The sequence below is a fragment of the Megalobrama amblycephala genome, linkage group LG18 (genome assembly GCF_018812025.1).
Source record: "Megalobrama amblycephala isolate DHTTF-2021 linkage group LG18, ASM1881202v1, whole genome shotgun sequence".
NCBI classification, from domain to species: Eukaryota; Metazoa; Chordata; class Actinopteri; order Cypriniformes; family Xenocyprididae; genus Megalobrama; species Megalobrama amblycephala.
The window spans coordinates 10,821,118-10,846,534 of NC_063061.1; the positions used below are offsets into that span (position 1 = coordinate 10,821,118).

At 35.9% G+C, this 25,417-nt stretch overlaps 1 protein-coding gene across 1 annotated transcript in view; it reads right to left on the reverse strand.

Annotated features, from left to right (window-relative positions):
- The window catches only part of wwc1 (WW and C2 domain containing 1), a 53,748-nt gene that overhangs the window by 20,113 nt on the left and 8,218 nt on the right, over positions 1-25,417 (reverse strand). The window contains 10 exon segments of the mRNA XM_048165871.1: positions 283-851; positions 3,442-3,531; positions 5,635-5,877; positions 8,469-8,539; positions 8,676-8,822; positions 14,933-15,062; positions 19,416-19,495; positions 19,732-19,808; positions 22,081-22,284; positions 23,345-23,454. Coding sequence (XP_048021828.1) covers positions 283-851; positions 3,442-3,531; positions 5,635-5,877; positions 8,469-8,539; positions 8,676-8,822; positions 14,933-15,062; positions 19,416-19,495; positions 19,732-19,808; positions 22,081-22,284; positions 23,345-23,454 — 1,721 coding nt within the window.

The window sequence follows — 25,417 nt, forward strand, 5'->3', positions numbered from 1 at the left end:
ATGACGAACATCTTGTAAAGATCCATTTGAGGGTTATATTAGCTGTGTGAATTTTGGGGGGGCAGGGAGCGCGCGATTTAAAGGGGCCGCAGCCTGAATCGGTGCATAGTTAATGATACCCCAAAATAGGCAGTAAAAAAATTAATTTAAAAAAATCTATGGGGTATTTTGGGCTGAAACTTCACAGACATATTCAGGGAACACCTTAGACTTATATTACATCTTGTAAAAACTGGTTCTAGGGCACCTTTAATAAGCAATGAAACAGTTTGAGCCATGTACCTTTTGAAGGCTCTACTGCGGCCATAATGTTGTCTTGTTTGTTGTCACGGTAGGCCAGCTGCCCCTGCTGCTGGTCCTCATCTAGCCGGAGCTCCATCAGCCTGGTTTGCAGATCTAAATCCAACTGTGAGGCCGGACCAGAAAAGGCCTCTCCTGACAGGAAGGAAGCATCAGTAACGAGGGGCGAGCAAGGAGGAGAGAGGGAAGACAGTGAGGAACGTGGGGACAGGGAGCTCATGGAGTGAGGGGTCTCCGACAGCCGCAACACTTGGGCTCTCTGGCCCATCCCCGGCCCGCTGCCCACCTGCCTGGATGAGGATGAGACCTCATTCTCATGGATGGTGGTGATGGAGCTGGAGGGCCTGTAGCCAGAGGTGCTTCCCTCCTGCAGAATAGAGTCCAGTTTGTTTTGGAAGTCAGGGTCGCCCAGTTCAGGCTGCTCCAGGTAGATGTCGGTGAAGCTGAGAGAGGAAGTGGAGCCCAAGCTGGAGGTGGCCAGGGATCCTCGGCTGGAAGTCAGTGATCCACGGCTGCTGCCCGAGGAACATGACAGCGTGCTGGCAGACAGACTGGAATTTTGATGTCGATGGAAAGAGACAGCGGGAGGGATGGAAGGAGAGCAGGAAAGTTAATCGAAAAGCAGCTCTGGTTCATGCATATCATCTCACTCTACCCTATTTCAAATCCTGACATCAATTGCATTCTGCTTTAAAGTAAACATGCTAATTAAGGCATGGCAGGCTCACTAGTGAAACACACAAGGGACTGTTCCTTCATGCAACATGCCTTTGATGTGCCTCAACTAGATGCTGAGGATAAATTAGGCATTAGTCATAATAAAAAAGCAAGGGAAAAGCTATTGTTTAAGTTAACAAGAGCGTTCGGTTGCATAGTTTTCTAACTTCAAAAGTCTGATTCTTCAGATATTCTGAGCATTCTTATTGCAAAGTCATTACATCATATATATTGATGCAAAGTTACGCAATGATATGCAGCCTCCTCTTCCTACTAATATTCAAAACTGCCAAATAAATGAGTTACATTCACAAGTTACATTTTTGCCTTTTTATCATAACTTTAACACCATCAGAATGTTTTTCAATGGACTAGGGATGCACAATATATCAGTATCATATTCATTATTGGTCAATTTCCTGTATTTTTACAGTAAGATTTTCTATGTGGGTCATTTAATGCTCACTTAAAGGGATAGTTCACCCAAAAATGAAAATTTGATGTTTATCTGCTTACACCCAGGGCATCCAAGATGTAGGTGACTTTGTTTCTTCAGTAGAACACAAATGATTTTTAACTCCAACTGTTGCAGTCCATTTAAAGGATTAGTCCACTTTCAAATAAAATGTTCCTGATAATTTACTCACCCCCATATCATCCAAGATGTTCATGTCTTTCTTCGGTCGAAAAGAAATTAAGATTTTTGATGAAAACATTCCAGGAATATTCTCCTTATAGTGGGCGTCAATGGTCCCTCCAAACGGTTGAAGGTCAAAATTACAGTTTCAGTGCGGCTTCAAAGGGCTTTAAACGGTACCAGACAAGGAATAAGGGTCTTATCTAGCGAAGCGATCTGTCATTTTCTAAAAAAATACAACTGTATATGCTTTATAAACACAAACGATCACCTGCTTCCGCTTTCCGTATTCTTCAAAAAGCTTACGCTGTATGTCCTACTCCTTCCTTATTCAACTTACGGAACGAACGCGGCGCCAGTTCCGTTTCTTCTCTAAGTAGAATAGGAAAGGGTAGGACATACAGCGTAAGCTTTTTGAAGAATACGGAACGTGGAAGCACGTACAAGGTGATCATTAGTGTTTATAAAGCATATACAGCTGTATTTTTTAGAAAATGACCAAACGTTTCGCTAGATAAGACCCTTATTCCTCATCTGGTATCGTTTAAAGCCCTTTGAAGCTGCACTGAAACTGTAATTTTGACCTTCAGTCGTTTGGAGTCCATTGAAGTCCACTATAAGGAGAATAATCCTAGAATGTTTTCATCAAAAACCTTAATTTCTTTTTGACTGAAGAAAGAAAGACATGAACATCTTGGATGACATGGGGGTGAGTAAATTATTAGGAAAATTTAATTTGAAAGTGAACTAATCCTTTAAACTACGCCAGAGTGCGTACACACCTCACACACCAGATGCCGTGCGCAAGGCAGTTGGACATAGTGGTGTATTAGAGGTAAAAAAATGATATAAATACTGTTCGGTTTCTTGCACAAACCGATAATATCGTGTCTTAGGACATCAATGTGTCGTCACGAGCCACAGGGTTTAATTTGGATTTGTCTGTGCGTGTTTTTTTTTTACTCTTATAGATTGTGTTCCCATTTCCATGCATTATACGACTGACAGACTGCAATGGTTGGAGTTAAAAATCATCATTTGTGTTCTACTGAAGAAACAAAGTCACCTACATCTTGGATGCCCTGGGGGTAAGCAGATAAACATCAAATTTTCATTTTTGGGTGAACTATCCCTTTAAAAAGATATTTCAACCAAAAATAAAAATTCTGTCATCAACCGTGCATGCTTAATGTGCGAAAACAAACCTTGTTGGTTCTTGCAGAAGCTCAAACGTGCTTGTGTGGCACGCTAGAACAAATTTAATTGGTTCTTAAGCTGCTACATTTAAGCTTGTTTATCATATTTGATGTGCTCCATGTATGTGCGAATATAAAGGTTTGTATGTGAATAAAAGCCTACATTAAAAGCGTAATTCATCATATTAAGCGACTTGATTTATATGGATTATTTTTTACAATGTTTATGAACTTTTTGAAGCTTTAACATTTTTGTTGCATAGACTTCCAATAGATGGACAAAAATGTTTGTGGATAATAATAATAATAATAATAATAATTTAACAAGAATATGAAAAATGTCTTCATTTGTGTTCCAAAGATAAACAAAAGTCTCTCTCTCTCTCTCTCTATTATTATATATATATAATTAAAATCTTAGCCATTTATGGTTTATTGGCAGTAATGTGACTATAATTAACAGTATTCGCCAGAATGTATTAACATTGGTGCATCCTGATTAAACAGGTAGAAAAAGTAAATATATGTTGTTCATATTATGAGTGTTATCTGTATTGTCCATTTTATTTAAATGTCAGTGTTAGAGGATACCTTTTCAGCTGGGTGTGCAGGGAAGACGCCAACCTCACCGTCTCCTCCAGCTCCTTCACTAGTTTGTTTCTCCTATAGTGCAGCCTTAACCTGAGCAAAGCAACACATAGAACTTGGAGTTAGTACTATAGTGTGTATATATATATATATATATATATATATATATATATATACATACATATACATATATATATATATATATATATATATATATATACATACATACATACATATATATATATATATATATATATATATATATATATATATATATATATATATATATATATACATATATACATATATATATATATATATATATATATATATATATATATATATATATATATATATATATATATATATAAATATATATAAAAATATAAATATATTATTTACAAAATAAGAAGAAATGTAAGAAAAAACTAAATTAAACTTCAATTAACTTAAATTAACTTTCTTAATGTATATATAGTCTTTCTGTGGTTCTTTTAATGAAATGATGTTGGTTTGTTATTCAACAGCAGCACATGAAGAAGGCACCCATTGTGTTCAACCTTTTGTGCAGCTCAGGTTACAGGAAGAGTGCAGACGCCAAGCTAAACGAGGATACAGTATCTAGAGTAGAGAACAAGGACCCTGTTCAAATAACTGAGAGAGAACGAGTGAGAATAAGACCAACAGAAAGAGAGAATGAAGAGTGAGTGAGTCAAGCAAAAAAAGCCTAATTGCTTCTCACCTAGGTAACCTAATCTGAAAACGCAGGTGCCTCTTCTAAGACCCTGTTTACGCCTGGTATTAAGATGCATTTTGGTCAATCAGATCACAACGCTAAATACAGGTGTAAACGGGGTGTAAAACGTTTTGAGCTTGTCCACTTTCAACCGCTTCCTGAGGCAGTCGAAAACGCATTCGACTAAATTGCTTTCGCGGTGTAAACGCCCACAAAAGATGCCTAAATTATGGGAAGCACGCTAGCCAGACGGGATTTAAACTTTGTCAGCTGAAGACAAGTTTGGTTTGAAGACAAATAACGTACTAAGCACAATGTTCTCTCACCATTCTTGATTTCTAACACGCACTCACCGCGTTCGGAGTGGTCTTGTGGCTATCATGTTTTTCTGTCATCTCCTTTTGAGTTCAGATATAAATTGCGTGAGCTTATTTGGTTCATTAGATCAAAAGATCTGCAAAAGCCCATACATTTACCTGTGCAGAGACCCTCCCCTTGAAGAAATCAGGACAGAAGTGGTTGAAAGTACACAAAAGAAATGGATTAAAAAACTAGGTGTAAACGGGAATGTGTCTGCCTCATCCACTTGTGATCCGATTGACCAAAATGGATCTTGTGCAAGTGCAAGACTCACTACAAACCACAAGAGATAAAACTAGTAGACTTTTATGAACCATTTGCATACATGACAACTTCTACCATTTTAGGCCTAAATTTACAAAACCAAATTGTGCCATTATAATGGAAATTAAATGGACAAAGTGACTGCTGTGCTGCTCATTTTGCATAATGCGAAATATCTTTGCGAGTACGGCCTCTGCACATCAAGCCTTAAGTCAACATTTTTAAGTCTAAAAGAGGCTTTCAGAGTTGGTTTTGGTTAATAATTATCGAGTAGATTTTCCTTGGCGGACACATTGAGAGCACAGCTGTAGCGTCCCAGATGGGAGCCCTATCGTGTTTCCGCAATAATGATGCCTTTACCGTTCACACTAGAATGGATTTTTGAGGTGAACTGATCTAACATGCTGTCAGGAAAAAGGAAAAACATTGGGTCAGACGTCCAATCCTGCAGTATATTAAGTGGATTGTGTAGCCTAGTGGTTAAAAAACGAAAGATCAGAACCAAAAGATTTTAGTTTTGAATTCTGCAAAGGGTGATCATCATTCCCACACTTACTGACCAATAATTTTCCATGACGTTTACAATCATTTGCAATGGATGGATAAGGATTGCGTTTATTTATTTATAGCTAAAGAAATGGGGCACAAATGAAATTATTATTATTTTTTTTTAATAGAATATAGAGAATCAATTTCCAAGATAGTGGGAACTTTGAAGGCCTTTATTCCTGCATGAACTTAACACGTTCCCATTCTATGGTGCCGTCGTGTAACCAAAGAAATATACCACTGGAACTAAATACATGGAACTCTGCTGGCCCAGTTAACCATCTCACCTCTCGGTCAGTGCTTTGCTCTGGTTGTCCCGTGCAGCTTGCAGGTCCTTCTCGAGTCGTTTCTTTTCAGATTCAATCTTCTCTGCCTCGTTGGGTGCGCGCTTGCATGGCTTTACATACTGCAGTTCCTTTAGCAGCTCTTCCTTCTCGTTGATGAGGATTAAGCGATCTCTCTCCGGGTCCAGAAGGCCCGGCCATGCCTCGCTATCCAGTTTAGCAATCTGGACCTCAATATTTGCAATCCTGATTGAGCAGCAAAGTGATTAAGGCAATGTAAAGAAAGTTAAGTATGTAACTATTGTCAGAAATCAATATAGCGACAGGTTGACATCAAAATCCATTTACAGCCTGATTTGTAGACAATATTTTGTTTTTAAATTTTAAGTAAAAATAATTTCAGTGTGCATTTCATTTGCAGACCTGCCAACCTTGGAAAATTTTTTCGAGTACCAGTGTGATGGGACAGGACACAGTTTTTTTTTTTTTGGGGGGGGGGGGGGGTCATATATTTTTTTACATTTTTGAGAATACAATACACAAAGCACAAACACACACCCATCTTCGTTAATCTAATTTTGACTTTTATTTTATATTTTCACTACACCTGCTCAAAAGCATTTTTTTTATTCATGATTAATATTGCATTGCATAATGTGTGCTTATACAAACTGACAACCACAAGTGAATCACATTCACATATTTAATATGGACTAAAAAATTGTGTTTGCAATTTCAAGTAGGTTATATTTACATACAACTAACCGGACAGTTGAGTCTTTTACACAGGTTTTGTAATGAAAACTAGTCTAAAATTAAGAAACCCTTAGAAAAGAGTAAACATTGAGTTTATATGTGATTCATTTAAAATACTTAATTTATTATTCCAATATCCAAATATGCTAAAATATTTGGATATTGGAATAATATTGGATATACTTAATCCCACAGAAAAAAAGGTATCTATTTGTAACATGTTTGTATTGGCTAACCTTTAATCAGCGAATGTTTGTCTTGTTCAAATACGGCATATTTATAGAAAACAGTTAACAGTGAATAGACAGTACCCATAAGTGCAAAACGAATCGAGAATTCAAGAATATCAAGAAGTTAGTTATATAACGAGGGGTTGTGTTAACTAAAGAGTCCGTCATTTACCGAAACTTAAAAACACGGGTGGATAATTAAAAATGTTTTCTGACAAAAAATAACACAAACAAGAACAAATTTTAAACCAAGCACGTCAATTTTCATTTTACAATGATCTTCCCTCTCTGTGCTCGCGCGCGTTTGTGTGTATGAGAGAGAGCTCGCGCAGCACTGAGACAACGGTGCTTTTAAATGCATAAGTAACTAATGTGCTAGTTTTCTTACAAAATAAGTAGGCTATGTAACATAATTAGGTACTTTAGTTAGTATTAACACAATAACGCAACACATGTAGGCTATACGTATCAAGAGAATAAATAAATAAACGCCTGTTTCTCCAGACTCGCGCTTGTCAGTCAGTCACACATCACAGCACTTTCATAATCACTAAGCCATATAGCGATTTCAATTTTATTTAGATTTGTTGTTCAACATTACTTGAGCATGTTATACCCGTTTTTCAAGGAGTCAGAAGTACCGTGACTGCTGTACTGTCCTCGCTTGAGAATTCAGTCAACTGAGACTGCAGGAGTGGAAGGAGGATCGCGCGGGATTTTGTGTTGCTGTCGATTTGCAGTCTCTTTTTATTGATAGGTCAATCATCCCCGCTTGCTATTTGGGGAAATGAACCCAGCGATATGATTGGTCAAACTCTTTCTTTTGCTGGATTTGAGCACTACGCGTGCACAGAGGACTCACCGGGTTTTTGCGTAGTATAGAGTGACAAATCGTACCAGCGTACTTTGAGGTCAAAATGCGTACCTGGTACGCAAAATGCGTACATGTTGGCAGGTCTGCATTTGCTATACAGTGGGGCCAAAAATCTGAAACCACTAACCAATTTTGCATTTGATTACTTACACTCAAATAAAAAATATAAATAAAAAAACTAAAAAATAATTAAAAAAATTTTTAAATATAAAAATAAATTGAAATTGAAAAAAAACACACACAATATATTTTTATACTGTAATAATTTCACATTTAATCTCCAAATGAATGAAAAAACAACAAAGACAGTATGCCTATCTTTTAAATATTTGAATAGTTATCAAACACTTCACAGTCTTCACTGCATAAATTATAAATTAAATATAGATTAATCCTTTATTAAAGCTACAAAATGTATCCAGTCTAGAGTAGTGCGTAATTTTCCCTTTTGTTCTTTGATTAACATTAATGACAGACAACACAGCAGCAGTTTGATCTGGTGCTGCCGCACATGACATGGATCTGATACACATACAATGTCCTCACTACTCTTTATGGTCATTTAAGACTTCATTTAACCTATTTAAGACTGTGCTTATGAGAATACTTGACAAAGCGGGCATTTTGGCATACTTTTGTATGTTTTTGTCTGTTTAAACACAAAAGAGAACTCTATTGCAGCTTTCTCTCTCTCATATATATATATATATATATATAGAAAGCTGCTTCAGACACAGCGCTCCGGCCACAATATATATATATATATATATATATATATATATATATATATATATATATATATATATATATATATATATATATATATATATATACACACACACACACACAAAATGTATTGTATTATATCGACCATTAGGCCTCCTGCTATCAGTATTAGCATTGCTGATTAAAAATCTTTATTGACCACTAGCTAAAACTAATCATTTAGGAAGAAAATTCAGAAGAAAAACAGATACCTTCTTTTTGCCTCCTCATATTTCAGACTCAGTCGTACCTTCTCAGCCAGTTTATTTGAGCTTGATACAAACTAATTCAAAAAGAATCACAATTTAAAAAACAAATACTTCTCTGAAATTATGAAAGATATTTTATTCTACAAAAGACACCATAGACATTCATCATTTACAAGCATGTAAAACCCAGTGCTGAAGGCCGTCTCTCACCTCAGCAGGTATGTCTGTTTGAGACTCGGCATCTGAGTAGAGACGGGGCAGAGAGAGGTTTGAGTTGGCCAGGGACGGATTGCTGGCCCACAGGTCAGACTGAGAGCCATAATCTAACTGGAAATCATCCTTCAGCACAGCCAGTTTCTAAAATAAAAACACAATAACCAGATGTCAGCATGCGATTTTGTCCCAGCATTTCACCTTTAAGTGAGGTCAGAAAATATTTGCTGTTCTCTCACAGATATCGATTGCAGACAGAACATTCAGAACATTTCTGAGATGACAACCGCCAACAGCAACTTAAGCATAATTCAGGTGTCGAGAGAAATGAAGTTACCTGTGTGATTATTAAATGAAGAGTAAAGAGAGGCAGTGAGACTACAGGGAGAAGAGTTTATTTGCAAGAAAGAAACACAAAGCTATGAGTGCGTATGTTACGGGTGAACACACGCATGACGGAAGAGGTCTGCCAGCTGCAACGGGGGGCATGCATTATTTAACATTGCCCGCCTCTCCATATGCTCGTCGAACAGTGTGAGGAAAAGTTGGAAATAAATAAATAAATAAAAGATGACAAAAGACAGGCAAAACAAGAGGTAATAATACCCAAGGAAAATGGGGTCAAGCTTGGGCTCACTGTGAGCAGAAAAGCTGCTCTCTGACAGTTTAAACGCTTCATATACTACTGTGACATTTGGGAAGACTGACTCCATCTGCCAAATGTACTCTACCGTTCAAAAGTTTGGGGTCAGTTAGTATTATTTTTAAGAAATTAATATCTTCATTGTTACCAATAACTCTATTTCAAATAAATGCTGTTCTTTTGAAAACACTGTATCACGCTTTCCACAAAAATATTAAACAGTTCAACTGTTTTCAATATTGACCAAATGTTTCTTGTGTAGCAAATCAGCATATTAGAATGATTTCTGAAGGATCATGTGACACTGAAGACTGGAGTAATGATGCTGAAAATTCAGATTTTACATTACAGGAATAAATTACACTTTAAAATATATTAAAATTGAAAACAGATCTTTTAAATGATAATAATATTTCTCAATATTACTGTTTTTACTGTATTTTTTGAGAAAATAAATGCAGACTTGGTGAGACTTCTTACAGGCCCCAGACTTTTACAAACCTTTATAAATGCAGGCTTCGTGAGCAAAAGAGACTTATTTCAAAAACATAAAAATATTAATTATCATACCTGCAAACATGTCACCTTTTTCACAAAAGTGGTGAAGAAGGTGACATGTTTACAAAGTAAATAGTAGTGGGGGGGATCTGGGGGCATGAAGGTTTTCATGATTTTAACATATAAACTAAGCATTCTGGTGCATTCTTCAAGAAAATAAATTAAAAAAAAAAAAAAAAAACAATACTTCAAGAAAAAAAAAAAAAAAAAAAAACATTTATTGACACAAATTTCACTATTGGATTAGATTTTGATTCAGAAGCTTGCGATTTGATTTCAATTTGATTAACTTCAATTCAATAATGATTAATTTGGGACCTATCAGGTACAGTACATGGCAAATTTCCTCAAAGAAAAAATAACTAATGCTGTAAACTATACAGGGAACCACAGCTGGTACATCATTATAATATTAAAGGTTAAAATTAATTGATTTGTAAGCTACTTGCATATAAATTACACATAAAAGAGTTTTTATAATAACATTATAATACATTTTTAATGACAATTATGTTTCTACTCGTTTTTAATATCGGCCTAAACATTTAAATGGTGGCCATCATAAAATGGTTTTATACATTCAGTATTGAAGTACATGTTAAGTACATGAATATGGCCTATAGTCACAGTGGATATATCTCAAAATGCTCCTCTCTAAGTTAATTTTTGTAGCTGACTAACAAGTTTTTTGACATTGAACTGCTTTTCTGTGGTAGCCTAAATGTGACATTTTTACAAGCTATTTTATTGGCGCTTTTCCGTGGTTGAAACAATGACTGATCAATTAATGTTACATATGACATGATACGGATTTCAGTAAGTTGTTCTGTATCTTTCAACATACCTTCGGTATTCATTCATCCTACATCCATTCATGTTTATTTCGTATTGTAAAGCAGAAGAGATGATCGGTTCACGTGCGCTCTGCCTCTGTTTGAACTGAAGCGCTATAGCGATGTGTCAGTCACACCACAGAGCACCAAAAAAGATCAGACAGCTTGAGAGACATTTATGGTCTCACTCCAGTCTATGGGAAAGTAGCCCATTTTCGATTTATTGTGCCTGCAAACTCACCCTGACACCCCCCACCCCTGAAAAAAAAAAGTCTTCGGATCTACACGATTCACATAAATGATATATTTTGATTCAAAACGGCAAATTTCGCAGAAAAGCGACTAGTTTGCAGGTATGATTATTCAGTTATATATGTATCAGAAAATGCTAAATAGAAACATTTTTAGTAGTGGTCTCAGACTTTTGGGCCCCACTGTATATGATTAAATACAGTTTTACAATAGCAAACGAGATGTGCACTGAAATAAATTATATTTACTTAATTACTTTATTAATTACTTAGTGAACAGGCTTTAAATGGATTTACAATATATAGTAAAATAGAATAGAAATAGAAAAAAGTTAATTTAAATTGTAATAATTTTTCACACATTTTTCTAGGTTAACGTTAAGGTGAGCGGCCATGTAAAGTTGCTAATACTTGTTTGAGATGACAAGCCATATTTGAGGACGATAAATGATAGGCGAGCATTCGGATGCCCAGCTGTTAATGATCTGTCTGTCACAGACTGTGTGACTTTCCCACTTCCTGTGGATTTTTTTCCCCCTGCGACTAATAAAATTTTGGTCGACTAAGCCTCTTCTCATCAACTAACGGTTAGTCGACTATTAGGGGGCAGCCCTAGCATGTTCGCAATCAAAAAGATGAAATGTTTAGAAGAAATTTCAATATCTATCCAGTAAAGAATTGAATAAAATTAGGGTCTATGGACCAAAGCGTGATATAAAATAGTAAATCTATAAAAAGTTTTTAAAAAGGGGGTTTTGAATTTTGATGGGGCCTCAAACACATTGCCAATGGGAGGCAAAACACATTGTCTTTACCGGCTTCTTTAAATTTACGTTGCTACAATCAACAAGTTCAAATGTATAAATGCACACAAGAAAATTTAAGCCTCCAGTTAAACCTGATTTGTACATTACGGTAAGTGGGTGCAAACCAAATACATAAGCAAATATTTTCTTTAGGCCTACATTCAAAAGCAGTAGGTTAACAAAACATTATGCAAACAAGGAAACTTCTCACTCTGCAACGCTAGCGCAAACACTCAGTGTGAAAACAAACAGGTCCTAACATTTATCCATATCGCATTACATGAATTATCATTATAATCAAATAATCCACTCGCTCATTTTTTCCTCTGAATCTCATAACGTTGTATTTTGGGTTGAGTTGCATTCTATCCTCTTTTAATGTGTGTTTTTGGAGTTGTATAGACAAGCTTACCATCTATAATTCATTTAAACAACATTTTGCTAATTATTATGAATGAATAGTTTTTAGGAACTCAGAGACTACATGGAAAATTTGTACTTTTTAAAAGAAAGTTACAAATCACAGGACCAAAAATAAACAAGCCTTTAAAAGTGGTGAAAAAAATGTTATTATACATTCACATACATTTACATCTAAATTCCTCACAAATGTAGGTGTATTGTTGTGATGATCTGACATACATTTTTGTAAAACTCAATTTTAAATTAGATTAAAGTCCCTGTAAAGTCAATTCTGAGAATTGCTTCTAAACACGTTATAAATGTTACAAATGTATTGCTGAAACACATTACAAAGACTGTGAATTATGTAGTGCTGATTTGTGAAGTTAGAGCGTTAAACAGTTTTTCACTAATTCTCTGTTTAAGATTTTTTTTGGGCGGAGCTAAAACAGGGGTTCGATGACGCACTGGAGCCTCCGAGCATGGTGCCGCCCCTAACGCTACAGCAGCTCACCCGCTCAATCTCGAGTGTCATTACCGCTAGTTATACAGCACTTTGCACATTTAGCTAGTAATGCCTTCGTCACGCAAATGCATATTACATGGTTGTTATAATATACAATATTGCTCGGTCTCCTTATTTAAATTTCCTAAAACGACGATATGAAAAAGGGGTGGATTAATTTTGTTATAATTAGTAGGTAGTCCACAGTAACTCTACTAAATTTTGCAACCCTCTAACGTGATTCTTTTGTTATATGCATCAGTATGTTTGGCTCATTAGACAAGTAAGTTGAAACGGCAGCTCTCGCGAGTGGGTGTGGTTTCAGCGCCGACAGCGGACACGCCCCTAGCGTTTGAGAGCATCATTTTTTCGAGATTTTGATAACTTATTTCATTTGTTTGCCGATTTTTTTAATCATTCAAATTTGGCTGCGTGGTTAAAAACATATTTTTCTGCGGTGTGATCATTCAGAACACAGAACACATACTTTACACAGACTTTACAGGGACTACGATTTTTACATTTTTTATGATTTATTTTTATTTTTATTATTTTATGAAGTGGACCGTTGTGATGGCATGTAAAAATAACAAAAAATGCAGTGACAAGTTATCTTTTAAAGATATTAAGGTAGTACATATGTACTACTTTCAAAAGTTTGGGGTCGGTATGATTTTTTAAATGTTTTTGAAAGAATAGAAAATTATTTGATAAAAAAGAAGAAAATTATTTGATAAAAAAGGATAACAATTTAAAAGTTTTATATTTGAAAATATTTTAAAATGTCATTTATTCTTGCGATGGCTGATTCCTTCTTACATTTTCAGCAGCCATTACTCCAATCTTCAGTGTCAAATGATCCATGATAACTTTTTTTTTCCACAATACTTCATGAATAGAAAGTTCAAAACAGCATTTATTTAAAAAAAAAAAAAAAAAGTTGTTTTTGTAACTTTTGATCAATTTAATTTAATTTAACTTAATTTAATGAGTCCAAACTTAAAGAGTGTTAAACATATTTCTGTTTAATATTTCCTATAATTTTACATTTTAAGTCTCTCAATAATATGACATAGTTTTTTTTTTTTTTAAATAATATAAAGATACAAAAAACACATCAACGGCAACGTTAGATATGAACGGGTGCCATAGAAAGTAATTATTTTGTGAAAAAGTGGCATGGTTCACAAAGTGTCCTGCTTCTATATGCTAACACACAACTGTATTTTGTCAAATATTCACATACTTTTTTGTGGGAGTATGAGAAAAATAATCGCGCTGAATGACACAGACCAGTTAGGGATGCACCAATACCATTTTTTAAGGACCGAGTACAAGTACAGATACTTTTTTTCCTAGTACTCGCCGATACCTATACCGATGCCTATACATTTTTATGTCCACTTAAGCCATAACCGACTGTATTTACGTGGGATAGTTCACATGATGGACATTCTGACAACTATGTGTGCATCTGACCATTCAGGCACAAGGAGAACTGATCGCGCTCTGTCTGAGAGAACTGGGATCGCACGCAAGAAAGAGAGAGAGCACGTGAGAGACAGAGAGAGAGAGCGCTTCGGTGCATCCCTGCATTTGGTTCATCCCTAATGGCATGTGTTTGTGATTGTCGTCTTCAGTGAAAAGCCCCACCTCACTAAAGCCGCGCACACACTTAACGATTGTAAGGCCGATTATGAATGTAAATTGATACTTATGACTGATCGCGCTCAAACGCGTCCAGTCAGAGCCAGTTGCATTCAGTCTGCGATTACAGTCGGTGTTCAAATTCCGTGTGCAAGTATATAAATCTGCTTCAGTCGCAGGAAACAATCGTTTGTATGCTGAGCACAGTCTTAGAATGTTTTAACCAGTCGTTAAATGTGTGCCCGGCATAAGCCATTCCTATCTGCTCAAACACATTAGCTTATTATGACATTCAGATTGGCTATAATTATGCAGCAAGTAGAGCACTTCACTGCGGTTTTTATTTGGATAGATTGGTTTGCCTACTTCTCTAGTGTGTACTTAGTCATTATGGATTATCGCTGGCTTGACTATTTGTATATGTACACCTGGAACTGAGACAAAAAGTGCTCCGCAATGTGCTAATGATAAAAGAATGCAGGAATGTGTTCCTAGAACACTCTTAAGGTGTAACGTTTTGTCCTTTCGTGACTTCTTTGAGGTTGTCATTGCTTAGGGAATGTACTGAGAACTGAATTAAGGTTCAAAGAGATCAATGTTCATTTTTACCCGCATGAGCTCCTGTTTCTCCTTTTCCCCAGAGCTAATGGCATCTTTAATGGTCTTCACCTCCTTCAGGATGGCCTGGGCTTCATGCAGTTTGTAGCCATGCGAGGCACTGGACACTTTGTGATCAATTCTGGTGAAAGACAAAGAAAAAACAGTCAATTAGCAATAATTGTGAATCATCCATATTATTTTTTAATGACTTTGTTGAATCTTGGAATCTGTTGGACACTTGGAATCTGCTTAACTGTAAAGGAATCAAATGTTTCAGTGAATACTTTTTTTGGAATCTGTCAGGCCTGCTTGATTTGAGGAAAAATCTAATTGCACTATTTCTGATTAAAAATTGACGCTTATTGGACGCTCATTGTGCTTTTTGGAAGGAGGAGCTTAATAGAGACTGGAACTAAACTGAGCGTTACAGACAGACTGGGAAGAGAGGTGCTGAAATAATGTAAAATATGTAAAAAAAAAAAATTAAAAAAAAGTGTTTTTTGAACATTCAAGCATGAAAACCTATTCTAGTAAATCCCCAAAACAAAATAAAGACTTTAAGATTCCCCTTTAAAGGCAGGAACACACCAAGCCGACGGTCGGCCATCAGGCAGTTTTTGTTCGCCGGCCGACTAAGTTTTCTCAGTGTGTTCTGCGCCGTGCTGAAGTTGGTCCTCGTCTGCTTTTTTTCAGCCCATTCGACATGTTGAATCGGTGTCGGAGCTCATCGGTCCGTCGGGCCATCTGATCATTCTGATTGGCCGTTCAGCTACTGCCACCTGCTGGTACGGAAAGGCATTTCATCTTGCGCAGGCGCAGAATGGACATGCTACTTGGCCATCGAGTGTCGGTGTGAGCCAACCCCGCAGTCTGCTTTCGTCCCCACTAGTTCGTCGGCGTCGGCTTGGTGTGTTCCTGCCTTTAGACTTTTTTTTCCCCCCAGGGCTGTTTTAGGAAGCCACTGACATAAAGCTTTGGATTGGGCTGTTTTTGTATGTGAAAGGGTGTTGAGATGCTGGGCTGATTCCTGTTGACTGCTTCCCTCTAGCTCTCTTACCCAGAGGAATGTGGACTAACCTGTTACTCAGGTCCGCACATGACTTACCGATGACTTGCTTTACATGCCCTCTTCTGCTAAACAGAATCCCCCCCTCCCCCCTGTATTCTTGGCTCTACTGGAGCTTGACATTCCAGGAAATCGCAAGCAAAACATTCAACAGAGGCGTATATGAGTATTTCGGCGTTAGTGCGGTCTACGCAAACTCGTGCCTCGCTCAGATGACCAGGAGCAGGGTACTCAGTCTGGAGGTTTGCATATATCTCATAGATAAACTTTTGTACAGAGTGAATCCTTGTTTTCTTTTACTGTTCTTGATGGCTCATATTACTATCATATTACTGCTATGGTGGTTTGGTAGTGGAAGTAGCCATAACTATTTGCTCTGGGTATCAGTTGGCTTCAATTATGGAAAGGCATTTTTTGAAAGTGTATTCCTCAAACAGACAAACTTTGGTAGTCATACATGTGACTGACAACCAGTTTTAGCAGGAATTAGTCAGTCTGATTTGTTTAAGTGAATTAGTTCATTCATATGATTCATTTCATTTGATTAAATAAATATATGTGCTGTCTGTTTCAGAGTGAAGCACAATCAGCTCATGATCTGGTGTTTTCAGTGTTTAAGAGCAACTCTGTTCTCATTAAATGCTGTTCCACACAAATCATCTCTGTATCTGCTGTGACTTTGGGTCACTAATAACATATATTTGAGAACACAACATATGCCAACCATCTTCCCAAACTTGTAATGAGAACATAACCAGCTGATTATAAGCTTTAAGGGCTCCCTGTGGTTTTCTGCCAAAATAAAAGCTTGATGGTTTAACATTTGAAAATAAAGAAATGACGACAGCCATAAATATTATTATTGTTATTATTATTATTATTATATTTTCTTAACACTTGAGTAAAAGGATTCTTGATTTTTTTATTTAGAGTAGGGATTCTCAATTCAAGTAGAGTAGAGATGTGTGTTTCAACTAATTTGACAGTCTTTTAAACAGAAGTTTTGTGACCGACTAGTCTAAAGTAAGAAATCCCCTAAAGACTTCTGAAGCATTCTCCCTCAACAAATCTCTGTGGTAACATGTCTGTTGTTGTCAGTTATTTTTCAGAGTTGAAGTGAATGACACGATGGGCATTTGCTTGCTTTGTACACATACTGTATGTGCATGTGCTGAATATGGTCATGCATGGCTCCAGTGGAATTATGCCAGTTAGACGTCACAGCTTACATAAAACCTTTTAGTTTTTTTTTTGTGTTATCGACTATTGTTTTCAGTGTCGACTAGTAGCAGCTGTACAGTTTAGTCGACTAGTCTTGGACATCCCTAATTTAGAGGTACAACTTCTTGAAATAAGCGTGTTATGATGGGGTCCGTGCTTTAGTATGCTTAAGATGCAGTCACATGTACCGCTATTCTGTGAATTTTCGCACGTAAAATCCAACACTACAGTAGGAATCCACGTGATCTGGAATCACAGATTTAACGCGTTGACCAACAGAAAGCTGCTTGGTTTTAAAGTGACTTCTGTGTGAGCTGTGCACGGTACATCGATTCGCTACACTATTAATAACAATAGGCAATGGACCTTTTTTGCCCATGAAATTGTGTCAAAATTTTGCTAATGTAACAGCACCTGAGTGCTGGACTGGACTGTCAGAATGGTAAAATGGTCACAATATTAGATTTCAGCCAAAATATTTTCCTAGGATGGACATCCTTTGATATCAACAACCAAAGATATGGTTAATGCAAAAAAGTACATTTCTATTTTAGTATTGTTTTTCCATGCCATCAGCAAGGCCCTATTAGAACAGAGTAATTTTCCAGATATAGCTGCAAGCAGCAATTAAGGAGCACAAAGAAGGCATGATAAGTCATGGTAGCATGGCTGGGAGCATCAGACCAACTGCAAAATTGAGCAATTAAAGACATTTTATGATGATTTTAGTCGAAATGGCTGAAAAATCATAAATACAATAACTAGTATGATTAACTGGTTTATCATTTTTACCAATATGTGGTGCTGCTACCAAATGTCACACATAAAGGTTAGAGTCAATATGTCAAAGCTTTGCAGAGATACAGCCTCAGATGCAGCTTGGCCATCAAATTCAATTCATTGATGTGGTATACAAAAATGCTTTTGTCTATCAAAACAAAATTCAACTTTTTGCCGCCATGTTCTGAAGATGATCTGATTCAAATTTGGTGAAAAACGGAACAACGGTCTAGGAGCAGTTTGAAAAAGTAGGACAGGAAGTTCGGCAGACTATGGCAAAATTGGTATCTATGTTATTGGCATGACCAAAGGACCAAGTTCTATTACAACAGGCAAAATTAATCAAAAGGTATTAGCATTTTTGAAAATTTCCTTATAAATTTTTTAATGAAAACTGTCTCGAAACTTGTCGGGTACCTTCAGGGCATGATGCCGATGGCACATACAGAATTTCGTAATGATATGTCAATGTGGCCCAAAATGTCTGATATGGGAAAATTGGGTATCATTCAACTCTGTATTTCGTACTGAATCTAAAGAGACCAGAGCTATTTTTCATATCTCCTCAACACTAGGTGGCACTGCGCTGAAATGCAGGTAACCCTCAGGTCATGGTTGTCATAACACACACTTAAGTTTGGTCTAAATAAGTTAAAACGTTGCGAAGATATAGCCTCATATCTATTTTGGCATGCTTTTCGTCAAATTTGTTTGCACATTATTCAAGAACAGTCTGACAAATCAACTGGAATTCCATAACTTTTTGTCTGCATGGTCTGAAGATGATTTGCATGAACTGGTTCTTCATAGTGAATCAAAAGCACACAATGAGATCAGTGTAATGTTAATCAATAACTCCTATGTACTGGTTCTTTTTTAGTGAATCAAAACATACAGCATGTGGTCTGATTCCCAAAATGAATGACTGTTCTTTTAATAGATTTTTTTGAACTCAAAAAAGATATTTTCAGTGTTTCTGCCATAATTATGAAAAAACTGCTTGTTTTGAAACTTATTGTATTAACAGAAACAGGGGTATTTATTGATTTTATTCTTTGACCTCAATAAATTAACCACAATTCATTTTGTGATTCCAGAAGTTCCAGATGTTCTTTAGTTAAAAACAATATTTATTGAGGGGGGAATGATTTCTTGATTTAGATTTTTTTTTTTTTTACAATGACTGTTTAAGGTGCATGATGTTTTGAAGAACAGTAAAAATATCAACTTTTACAACAACAGCCAAGACAGAAGTGAGCTCACACCATCACAATAAAGTGCCAATGCACTCATAAAATGGCAAGAGATAAGATGCTACATTTTTGTCTTGCACAAAGACAAGGTGTTTTCAGACTGGAATGCTTTTAAACAAGAAAGCGATCAGTTGTTGGAACGTGATCTACAATGAGGTCAGATTACACTTACTCTTTCAATGTCTCAAAGCCTTGCTCCTTATAAAGTAGTTCTTGCCTCATAAAGGCCAAATCTCTCTTCAGCTTATTTACCTGAACAAAAGACAGCAACAGAGAGAAAGTGAGCAGGTGAATGAATGAGACACTTGTGTAATTACAAGACGTCTTACATTTGGCTTTAAATGTAATCTCGCTGCCTGTCATCACATTTGAAATCCATGATGTACGGAGTGCTGCAAATATTACACCCAATTCATGTCTTGCATAAACAAGATAACATTCACAGCAAAAAAATCAAAGGCTCCATGTTAGGTGAAAGAGCTTCTTACCCGGCTTTTTGCTGTAACAATCTCCGCTTTGAGGATTTCAGGGTCATATTTACTGCTTGATGAGGATCTGGAATTTACTGTAGGAAAGATAAGAGTTCAAAGGCTTTATCTTATCTAGAAAACCATTTGACACGGCTCTGGAATTCCATAGTGACTTATAATATTGCTACAGACTGTGTCATAAATCTGCATCCATTATAATGATGTTTTATTTAAAATAAAGAATTTTGCTTGCAAAAGATGTTTGAAGAGTGAGATCATTGCAGGTTGGGCTGCACAAATATTTTAAAGCGAATTCAAGATTGTAACCTCATCAACCAAGCATGCAGTTCTCGCTGTCTTATTTCCACAGATAATGTATGGTTTTAAAATGATGGCAATGTTCCCTAAAACCACCTGTTCTCTGTCTATTACTCAATACTTCATATAGATTTAAAAATATAGAAGTTAGGATAAAGAAAACTGTCTTTTACATAGGGCTGTCAATGTTAACACATTATCACATGCAAATAATTCAAAATCCTTAACGTGTTAAAATAGCGTGTTAAATTACTGAAGCATGTGAAATTGGGTCGTTAACATAATTTACCTCACGCAGTTAGATAATCTTAGAAGTTGGTAGTTTATCACACTGAGCATCTACAATGGCACAAGCACCTATAAGCCTGGTAAGTGGATATTTCTAATCTAACCCTTTAACTCTATTGTCATATCTTGTGATTGTTTTTTGAAGAGTGCGAGCCCTCACATATCACACTGTGTGAAATACAGACTGAACGGAACGTCAAAACATCCCAACGCTGTATGTCCAGATCGTACTGATCACACACTGTATTTATGCAGACATATTTCAGTCAATTCACGTTGTTTCCACACACATTCAGGATCATGTTTTGATTTGTCATGTGTTTGTTGTTGTGTTTAGTAATTCTGAATGGATCCATAGTAGGTAAATATAGTCAGGTCAAAGCAGTTAGTTTAGGGTGGTTTTTTTTGGGGGGGGGGCATCTCAATGTGGTCCTGTTCGGTATCGCAACTTGATTTGTCTAAAATGTAAACAAGCTCTTTGCTGTTATACTGTACACATAATATACACTGCGAATTCTGAAAAGTTTTTTTCTGTAATGTTTTTTTTTTTTTCATGGGTGCTTTGGTGTGCATCAGTTTATGAATTATATGGACTCCTTGGGCCCTATCATACACCCGGCGCAATGCGGCACCAGGCGCGACGCAAGTGTTTGACTTGCGTCAAACACTTGCCTGACCATTTTTCCCGTCCTTAAACTAGCAAAAGTGGATTCGGTCTTGTGCTTTAGACCATGCGTGCAGATCATTAAATTAGGGCCCATTATATAATTTGGTTAATTTGTGCCATTTTGGATTCTCCAAGTGTCCTTTTTTAGAAAGACACCTAATTTTACCTTGAAAAAAGCTTGCAGAAAATACAGTTTTGTCAGAATCACCCTTCAATCTGATGGTTTACTTTTTACTGAATATAGCAAATGATGACAAAACAAATGTGTTAAACAAGATAAATGGTGTATGCTTAATTTCACGATAAGTGTGCGATTACGCGATTAAAAAAAGTAAAAAATTTAAACTATTGACAGCCCTACATTTAAATAAGCACTACTATGTAATGTAATGTAATGTCTTCATAAATGTCTGACATTATATTATATTATATTTTTAAACCTTTTAGGACATAGTGATGAAAATGAGATAAGAGGAAAAAAATATTTCGGTGCTTTTGGGTTCACTCACTAAAGTTTTGCATTCCCCCGAGAAACTGTGTTCGCTCACAAAACTTGCGTTCTTTGCAAACGGACGCAAAGTTTCTTAGGGGAACGCAAAATCTGTCTAGGCAACGGAAATCATTTGTGAGAGAACGCAAAAGCATTGACAAATAATTTTTCCTCCCATTTCATATTTTTTTTCCTTCACCATGTCCCTACAGGGGCTCCGTAAGTATGTCCTAAAAGGTTTTAAACATATAATATAATATAATATAATTTAATTTAATTTAATTTAATTTAATATAATATAATAGGTGCATTGCTACTTTTTGTCAACAATGTCAAACATTTATGAAGACATTAAATTTATTGAGGGTAAAATCAAAGACAGACATATTTTATATTAAAGTATATTAAAGTCAGTCATTTCCATATTTTGCCTAGTGAGTATCATGGTTGTGCCACATAATAATTCTAAACATGTTGCAGTTGTACAGATTAATCCAAAAGAATTCCTTAATACACAAACTTGTCTCAAGAATCACTGTAAAGTAGCTCTTAATTAAGAACAGTCTTTAAGTGACAGACCCATTAATAGAGTCACAAGTCTTACAGCTGGTCTGCGAGGACGACTTGTCCCTCCAAGCATCATTTAGCTGCCGATATTCCTGCTGGGCAAGGCGAAGTCGCTGTTCTTTGACCTGGTAGATCTCCTTTTGGGCGCTCAGTGCTTCCTGAACTATGCTCAGATAATCCCGCAACATGAGCTCCTGCTCCCGCTGCCACTGAGCCCGCGGATCCTCCAACTGGGTGCTCTCTGAGGGAAGGAGAGAGAAGACAGAAATATCTTAAAAATATACCACTGGTCAAAATTTTAGAATGATTAGGATTTTTATTTTTTGTATAGAAGTCTCTTAAGCTTACCAAGGCTGCATTTATTTAATCAAAAATACAGTAAAAACAGTAATATTGTGAAATATTATTACAATTTAAAAGAACTTCATCCTATTTTAACATATTTTAAAATGTATCTTGTTCCTGTGATGCAAAGCTGAATTTTCACCATCATTACTCCAGTCTTCAGTATCACACGATCCTTCAGAAATCATTATAATATGCTGATTTGCTGATTTACTGCTCAAGAAACATTTCTTATTATTATCTATTTTGAAAACTTATTTAAAAAAAAAAAAAAAAAAAGGTTTTGCTGCTTAAAATTTTTCATATCTTTATTAATATTGGTTAAAACTTTTATTCAGCAGGGACACATTAAATTGATCAAAAGTAACAGTAAAGATAATTATAAAGTTACAACTGATTTCTATTTCAAATAAATGCCATTCTGTTGAACTTTCTTTTCATCAAAGAATAATGTAAAAAAAAAAAAAAAAAACTGTTCATCAGTGTTATTGTTAACTAAAACTAAAATTATTTAAAAAAAACATTTTTTTAACTGAAGTAACGCTGAAATAAAAATACAAATATTGGATGAAAAAACTTAACTGAAACAAAAATTAGAAATATTAAATATGACAAAATACATTTAAATAATTCTAAAATAAAACTTTTTTATTACAAATATTTCTAAAATGTTGAAAATAGTAATGACTAATAATGAATATGTGTGTCCAAGTTAAAATTGTTATAGAATAGTACAAAATACTGTGCATTTGCGACTAATTATCTGCACATAAATTTGTTCTTGTCATGTTTCAGGAATGAGGCCCACTGAATCATCTGTTTCAACCCTCAAAGCCTGTTTTCATTTACGTCAAATTCAATATGCCATTCCATCCATCTAAAACCCACAAAAACACACAACAGACACCCTATACTCCTATGAATGCATAAGGTGGGCTGCAACTTGTTCAACTTACTGGTATTGTGGTCGACATAATAGGCTCCAACGTGGGGGTCGTAGGCCTCCTCCCATCCCACCGGCAGCTCATCTCCAATACAGTCCGCAAAAGTCAGAGGCTTAGTCTGCCTGCAAAATCAAACAGGGAATCCAACTGTCAGTCAACAGCAAATCAGAGAGAAGACAGCAGGATATTGGACCTCCACCCTTCATGCTTCTTTTAGTGGGATGTCACTCACTGAGTTTGAGTGTGGCGCAAGCATGTGTGTGTGTGGGGGGGGAGGGGCATCAGAGGAATGTCAGGCTATTCACCTCTAGTGTGCTGGTCGAGCACAATAGCCGGAAACCCAAGCCGGGCATTCCACAGGCCCTGCTGACCCATCGCCTGGAGGTTTCTGAGGCAACACACTGTGGCTCTCCAAGCCCAGTGCTTTGGATCACCGCAGAGCAACAGGGACACTCACTTGGCCGAAAAGAGCGACGCTAAAACTTTTATTAGCAGGCGCACGCTAATGCTAACAAAGTAGTCTGGCTGAACTTCAGTGGAGAGTACTGCTGGCACTTGCTAGCTAGACTAATCAATTAAAAAGAAAGAGCTTGTTGAGGATTTAGAGTAAATTTAAAGAGCCTAGGGTAGGAAGTTTATCACTAATCTGATATAAGGATGCTAACCAAAGACATCAGGTAACAATATTGTAAATATTGTTTAAAAATGCTTTAAAATTATTTTGCTTTAAATGCTTTAAACACTCGATTGAAAAATTCTAAATTGTTTTTATGATGATAAACTTTTTTATTAATTTAAAATTACTAATAATATATATATATATATATTTTTTTTCTTTTTCTTTTTTTTTCTATTAAAAAAAATTAAACATGCACAATAATACTGGTCAGAATGGAATAATCAAGAATTTTTAATTAAGATGTTTTGAAAGACATCTCTTATGCTCAGCATTTATTTGATGAAAATAAAGTAAAAACAGGAATTTTAAAATATAATTTATTCCTGTGATGGCAAAGCTGAATTACTCGTCTTCAGCATCACATGATCCTTCAAACGTCATTCTAATATGCTAATTTGATGCTCAAGAAACATTATTATTATTATTATTATTAATGTTGAAAACTGTTTTTTGCAAACCACCTGATTAAAACCTGGAAGATTCACCTTGGGCCGACCAAATGTGGTTTAATCATTTATCATAAATGTAGCTATTGTAAACGGAAAAAAATATATATTTATTTCTTAACCTGTTGCGTGGACAAATTAGCAAAAGATTTACAATTGTGTTCAGGCATTGTTTTCATGCAGCAAAGGAATGTCATATTTCCCAATTTCAAATACTTCCACTTTCGGACTTTGAGAGGAGTATTTTCTAATGCTGATTTACATCCAGCAGCAGGGTTACGCAATAAATTCAGCTCTGTGCTCCACAGATTATCAGGAACATTCCACATTAAATCTGATTTGTGCAGCATATTAAAAGGATTAAACCATTTTCCACAAAAAAAAGTCACATTAAGCTACATGCAATGTTTAAATGTATTACATAAGAAACAAGGTCCCAGTTTATATTAGATGGCCTTAATTACTATGCACTTATTTTTTTATGCAAGTACAATGTATAGATTGTGTTCATATTGTAAAGCAAAACACTTTTGCTGCTTATTGAGGTTATATATGGGTAAGATTAGGTGCAGGTTTGGTGGTATGGGTAGATTTAAGGGTGGGTTAAGGAGCAAGGGATAGATAGATAGATAGATAGATAGATAGATAGATAGATAGATAGATAGATAGATAGATAGATAGATAGATAGATAGATAGATAGATAGATAGATAGATAGATAGATAGATAGATAGATAGATAGATAGATAGATAGATAGATAGATAGATAGATAGATAGATAGATAGATAGATAGATAGATAGATAGATAGATAGATAGATAGATAGATAGATGCTTGCCTTGGAACTATATATATTTGTATTCATAGCCAGTTTTGCATTCATATATAGGCAAGCTGGTTTTCATTCAAATCATCTTACAGTTGTCTCCAGCAATAACGCGCAAGCTGTTGTCTTCCCCTG